Source organism: Triticum urartu, chromosome 3A, assembly GCF_056163025.1.
Source record: "Triticum urartu cultivar PI428250 chromosome 3A, HENAU_Tu73, whole genome shotgun sequence".
Taxonomy (NCBI): Eukaryota; Viridiplantae; Streptophyta; class Magnoliopsida; order Poales; family Poaceae; genus Triticum; species Triticum urartu.
Window position 1 is genome coordinate 618147406 of NC_141875.1, and position 6602 is coordinate 618154007.

The 6602-nt window shown below is 45.5% G+C and overlaps 1 protein-coding gene across 2 annotated transcripts; it reads right to left on the reverse strand.

Annotated features, from left to right (window-relative positions):
- Positions 1-475: 475 nt before the first annotated feature.
- LOC125545471 (U-box domain-containing protein 4) lies at positions 476-3622 on the reverse strand. Of its 2 annotated transcripts, none has more exons than XM_048709418.2 (3): positions 3337-3622; positions 935-2405; positions 476-842 (listed from the first exon to the last, which is right to left on the reverse strand). In XM_048709418.2, the coding sequence occupies exons 2-3, from the start codon at positions 2201-2203 to the stop codon at positions 783-785; spliced, it is 1329 nt and encodes a 442-aa protein (XP_048565375.1). In that variant the 5' UTR covers positions 2204-2405; positions 3337-3622; the 3' UTR covers positions 476-782. The 2 variants fall into 2 exon arrangements, with proteins under 2 accessions (XP_048565375.1, XP_048565374.1); XM_048709417.2 differs by having other exon boundaries at positions 935-2402; positions 3337-3621.
- Positions 3623-6602: the final 2980 nt, after the last annotated feature.

Below are 6602 nucleotides of genomic sequence, written 5' to 3' on the forward strand. Positions count from 1 at the left end.
TGGACAAGAGTCTAACCAATTTCCTAGCCACGCCCTAGAGAGAAATGTAGAAAAATCAAACCAAACCAACTTCATTTGCAACCAAACAGCACCTGTAACTGTAAACACTAAACAGTACCAACCAAACTTGTCGGCTACACGATTTACTAAGGCACTAGAAGGACCATTTGAAAAATCTTTCTGAACCTGCTCAATGATCTCCACTAGATGGATTTGCAATGAGCATGTAGACAGAATCACAATGAGCATGTAGACATACCACATCAAAACAATCAATGCATAACCAAAAGATTGACAGAATCACAATGAGCATGTGGACATACACTTGTTGTCTGACACCTGGAATAAAAGGGTTAACGCCGGACACTAACTACTGATTTCAGTTCTATCACAGAACGTCAGTACATACGCTGCCCTAACCTACGGTCACAAGATCACACACATCAGAGCGCTAGTATCTCTCAAGTCTAGGCAGAGAAGAGAAAGCATGCAGGTTAAATCACTGTTTGAATCAGCTAATAACATGTACGAAACGAAATCTCAGTGAAACAGATACCAATAGACAAGCTGTCGAAAAATATAAACCTGAAAAATACACCATCTCAACAACAACAACGACCGGTCACAAACACACCAACTAATCCACCAGTAGCTTGAGATGATGAGCACAATCTCAATCTGACTATAAGCAGTACACAGCGCCACAACAATAACCATCATCTGAGAAATCCAGGGAAATGCTTGATGTACACTATAAAATAATCGTAGGACCATCATCATTATCATCTCCTTCCCGAGTTCCCATGTCTTTGGCTGCGGAAGTAGCTGAGAAGAGCCTGCGCCTGCAACAAATTCAAATGCTTAACAAGAAGATTTTGTAACTATTTTTCTTCTAGTTGTAAAGTTTTTTATAGGAAGTGAGGAAGTGGCAAACCTTTTCTCTTGCGCGTGGTGTTCCTGACTGTGACAGGGCGACTAAAGGGGGCACGGCATCCTCTTGAAGAACTATGTTACAAAACCTGTTGCTGTTTGTACATAGCTGAAGCAATGCCGCAGCAGCATTTTCCTTCGCTTTCGCTGAACCCAGTTCGACAACTTCAACAAGGGCTGGAATACCACGCGCCTGCCCAATCGCAGTCCTCCCTTCTTGTATCGTAGCAAGATTTGCCAAGACAGCTACAGCCTTATCGACCATTCCAGCAGCTGGGTCCATAAGCTCAACTAGGTGCCTCAGAGCATCAGCTTGCACAATTCGACCCTTGTTCTCATTAAGTATGGATAAATTAAACAATGCAGTAACCGCATCTTTCTTTCCTCGTGGGCTCCCATTTCCTAGCAAGTCCACGAGAGGCTTTACGGCGCCAGATTGTCCAATCCTCGCTCTGTTATCTTCAATAAATGAGAGACTGAACAAAGTAGCTGCTGAGTTCTCTTTAGCTTCAGGGTTCCCTGTTTCCAGGACATGGACGAGTGGATCAACAGCATCTGCATTCACGATGGCAATCTTATTAATATCACTGAGTGACAAATTGAGGAGGGCCGTCACTGCATTTTCCTGGACTTTGGCATCTGGTGAATGAAGAAGGCCAACCAGCAAGTTTATAGCCCCACAATTAGCAATGACAATCCTGTTCTCCATGTTGTGTTTAGCTAGAAGGCGAATCTCTGATGTTGCTGATCTCTGACCTTCTATGGAATCGCTTCCCAAATCATTGATTAGCTCGCGTACCTGATTCTCGATGGCAGAGAAATCACCCCGGGCATCCATGGATGACGACGATATTATTCTGGGGAATCCCCTGTCAGCTGTTTGCCGCCGAACAGATGGCCCTTCCATGCAGATATCACCCAATCTTGGCAGGATTACATTCTCCCTTTGAGGGGCGGAAGAGACAGAAAGCCCCCCGTCAGCAACCTCTCCAGACGCATCACCACTGTAATTTGTCCTATCACTTGGTACCCCTATCATCCCATTGTCAATGTTACACTCCCTATCAAGCTGACCGGTATTAGGAAGACTACCATCAACCGAAGAGCTGACTAGAAGAACCTGCGAATCACTGTCAAAATGAGATGCTTGAGATGCTTCCTCCGTTGATTGTTCCAAAGTTTGTTCATCAGAACCAGCATGTCTTTCTTCCAAACTAGACTCTCTTGCTTCAGAGCTTGCAAGAGATAGCCTTGCTAGCAGAGCCATTTGCATAGCCTAATTAAAGACTGATCGGTGGAAGCCTCACGACCAGGATGGTCCACATGTGCATCAGATTTCAGGATGGTTCACATGCTCTGTTCAAGCTTCTCATATAGAAGTCAGCTTCTGGGGACCAGGGAAGATTACCCTACCAAGTACCGACACTAGGATGTAGGAGGCTGTTGCCTGTGGTGCTCAAATCTTGAAGACTCTGCTGAAGGAAAGTTCAACTTCAAAGATTTCACAGGATCAAGGTAGCTTAATGTCATGTGACTCGAAGCAGTTAAATATGAAAGGCTCAAAGTTTGCATGGTGTAGTTAGGAATTAAATTTAAATGAGCTACTCAACTGCGCGGGAACATGACCTGGTTGCCCAGTTCAATTAAGATGTAATCATCGACGCCACGCTATCGAACGCAAACAGACCCACCATAGCACGCGTTACATGATATGTTCCTACTTTACAGGGCAGGAATGCGTAGCAGATTCTTGCGGGCGTCCATGGTGTCTAGAACTGTCATGATCATCGCCCAAGATTGAGAGAAGAGGTACATCAATGCAACAAAAACTAGGCAGGGAGCTGGAGGTAGATACTCAATTGCGCGGGAACATGAGCTGGTTGCGCGGTTCAGTTAAGAATGTAATCATATGAGCTACACCATCTGATGCAAACATGGCCCAGCAGAGCACTCGTTACATGAATGAAATGATCCTATTTCACGGCGCACCAAAGCATAACAGCAGTTTCTATTATCACGGTGAATGCGGGCGTCCACGACGTCTATGAGTAACGATCATGGCCGAAAATTGCTAGTAAAAAAGAATTGACGTCAAGAATCCTGAACTTTCAATTAAAAGGCATGCACGGTCCACAGTCTGATATCTAAGATTGTTGATGAGCTCCGATCATGGAAGGAGGTTGCCCACAAAGGGCCAATGTGGCTGCCTCCAGACGAACTAGTAACAACCGATCTATAAAGTAAATTCCCTGTCCCCATAATCTGTAATTAATCTATAACAGAGTCCTGAACTACAGGAAAAACAGGGGCTGATCAATATGATGTGCCGGATGCGCACCGGCGTACCCAGAAATTGCGGAGATCAGCAGTGTTTAGACTAGCCACCGGGTGAAAACAAGATCATACCTCACAAACCAATGGCCGAAGGTTGCGGAAGGGGCGGAGGCCGCGGGAACGCGATGCTGCGGTGAGGGGAAACGGGATCGTCGATGGGCGCGAGGGGCGTGAGAGGCGGGGGTGTTGGGGGTGGGGGCGTGGTACGGGATTCAGGCGTCGGCGGCGGCTGGCGCTGAGGCACGGCACGGCGGCAGCGCTAGGACACAGGCGGAGGTAGGCTGGAGAGGAGAAGAATTTGCCGCGTTGGTTTGATTGGGTTGGTGGTAGCTGGTCGGTCAGCCGGGGGAAAGAGGAAGGAAATGCACGGGAAAGGGATGGACTTCGGGTGTGGTGGATGGGTGAGCAGCGAAATCACCCATTGACCGTTTCAAACAAAAAGAGACCACTTTTTCTTTTCTTCTACAACGGCGTGCATTGGCCACCTGATCTTTTGCAAGACCAAGACTCGACAGGTCGCAAGCCGTCTGCTACCTCAACCACGAGTGTATGCAACATGAACCCATGTCGCACTCGTAGGTTTGCAACATCAGTCGGGTTTCGATCGAAGATTTGCTAGACAAGAACTTTGAAACATGAGCCATTATGTTGGGTGTTCTGCAGCCGGGCCTTTGCAACACCGTCATGAGCCATGTTGACGATGCAAAAAACCGTTAGTGCCCTCGGTAGGGTGGCAAGTGTAGCCGGAAGTACGAGAGGGAGTTCGGAAAGGGATTTTACCCAGGGCTTAGACCATCGTGGTTGAGGTAGCACCCTACTCCTGCTTTGTTTTAGATTTATAGACAGATGTAGGTAGTCATCATCATTATTCTCCTTAACTTGTTTGGAGTTTTGGAGTCTGGCTTCCTCCAAAACGAAATCCAAGCGGACTCCTTTTCAATCAGCGGTTGGTGCAGTCTAGCCTTTGGTATCCTTGTCTCGAACATCTCCGGGCTCGGCGACTAGCGGCCTCCAGGAGAGTTTATCTGAGGCCACAGACTTTTGGTCTTGGGATGCTTGGCCTCGGGGCTTCACGACCTTAGTGGCTTGCGTCTTCATGTGTAACACCCCGGACACACCCGGGAGCAACTTCCCGATCGGTCTGCATGGGCTTCCGGAAAAGAAGGAATTTCTTATTGATATGAGTAGTCTATCATCCCTAATAAGCCAGGCTATCACATACACCCTCACTCAGAGGAACCGACGTCCTCATCGGGCCACAGAAACGTTTCCTCTTGGCACATACGTCTACTCCAAGCTGACCACGCTTAACTTTGGAGTTCTGTCCGAATGGGCTCCCGGAAAAGAAGGAATTCCTTATTGATATGAGTAGTCTATCATCCCTAATAAGCCAGGCTATCACATCATGGCTTCGGTGTCCTGTGTCTTCCCGGCCTGTATCCTCGCGGTCTCGAATCGTCCCCTCCTTGGTGCGGCCGACCATAGGGGAGGGATCCCCTCCTCCACGCCGATCTCCTTCCAATGCGCCTATATATGTATATATGTGAGGAGGGGCAGCCCTCCAGAAACAACGTAGTCCTTAAAGGTTGCGCCCTCCATCTCCCTCTCCCGAGAAAATTCACTCCGCCGAAGGCTGCTCCACACCTTCTCTAGTATATGGTAGTTATTCATTCTGGACGGCCGAAGCTGTGTTGGATTGTTGATTTCATATGTGTGGATATTGGTAGAGGAATCGTTCCTTTGGTCCTTGAATGGGAGAACATTGTAACGGCCGAGAGGTAGAACCTAGCTGTGGGAATCTACGGGTGTGTTTGGTAGGGTGCATGAAGAGTGTATGAGGGCAAAAGTTCCCAATTCGACCCACTTTTGTTTGGTTGGTAGGGTGCATGGGCTCACCTGGGCTATGCTCATCTGATGCATAAAAGAGCCCTCAGCCATGCTCATCTCATGCACCCCAGACAGGGTGCATGGAGGCAGCCATGATGGCCCTGACACTCATCCCCACCCACTAGACCACGTCCAGATATGTTTATATTTCAAAAATTGTTTAAATTTCCAAAAAAAGGTTAGAATTTCAAAATTTATTTAAATTTTTGAAAAAGTTTAGAATTTCATTTTTAAAAAATTTCAAAAAATGTTCATAATTTCAAATTTTGTTTGAATTTTCAATAAATGTTCAGAATTTCAATTTTTCAAAAAACTAAAATAGGTTCGGAATTTCAAAAGAAAATCAAATTTTTTTGAATTTTGAAAAAAATCACAATTTCAAATTTTATTTAAATTTTTTAATTTTTTAAAATTTAAAAAATTTTATTTAAATTTTCCAAAAAACTAGGAATTTCAAATATGTTCAAATTTTCAAAAAAGTTCAGAATTTCAAATTTTATTTTAATTTTCTAAAAAAAATTAGAATTTCAAAATTTCAAAATATGGTTAAATTTGTGTTCACATTTTTTCGATTTTGTTCATCATTCAAAAAAATATTCGGAATCCGAAATTGTTCAGCATGTCTAAACACATGCAGGCTGCCAAACAAAGTCTCAGCTCAGCATGTCTCAGCGCATACATCGCTACCAAACAAGAACAACTGCATGAACTCAACATGTCTACACTCAACATGTATGAGAGGAGAACAACTAGGCTAGGTCCATACGTGCTACCAAACACACCCTACATCAATCTTTAATAGTTGGTAAAAACCAAATCTAACCTCTTTGCGTCTTCATAATGATTCTGGATTTTATTCGTAAGCATGATTTTTTTTCTAGTACGCTTTTTAACAATGATCGCCTCGTGGTGGTGTGAGATTGCAGGTCCCTCTTCCACCCGGAGAGCCTGGCAGATAGCAGACGCATCCCCTAGCGGCATGTAGAACATTGCATGAGCGCGTACATGTGGGAAGGCCTCCAATGGCCGCAACACATCCGGAGTATGGGGTCTCGGACACGGAGGTAGTCCACGTGGTAGCTGACACGCACGAACCGGCATAGGATCACGCCGTCTGCGGCATGCCGGAGATGCCGCGAAATACCCAGTAGTAGGTCTTCAATGGTCACCCCGAGCTCCTTCGTGATGGCGTCCTTTGCTGTAATCTTTGGCATCAGTTGAAGTTCACGGTTTGGTGATTGGGGCGTCGAAGAGGGAAGATAGGCAGAGTGAGAGATTTCCACTCCTAACTAGTGTTTAGCGAAGTAACACCCCGGATGTAACTTGCCATAATTGTAACTCTGACTCTGCCATTTTCGGCTTTAAATTATGAGATTTCCCTTCGTGGTTGGGTTTTTGTCTTCGTTCTGCATTTTGTTCATGTTATGCATTTCATATCATGTCATCATGTG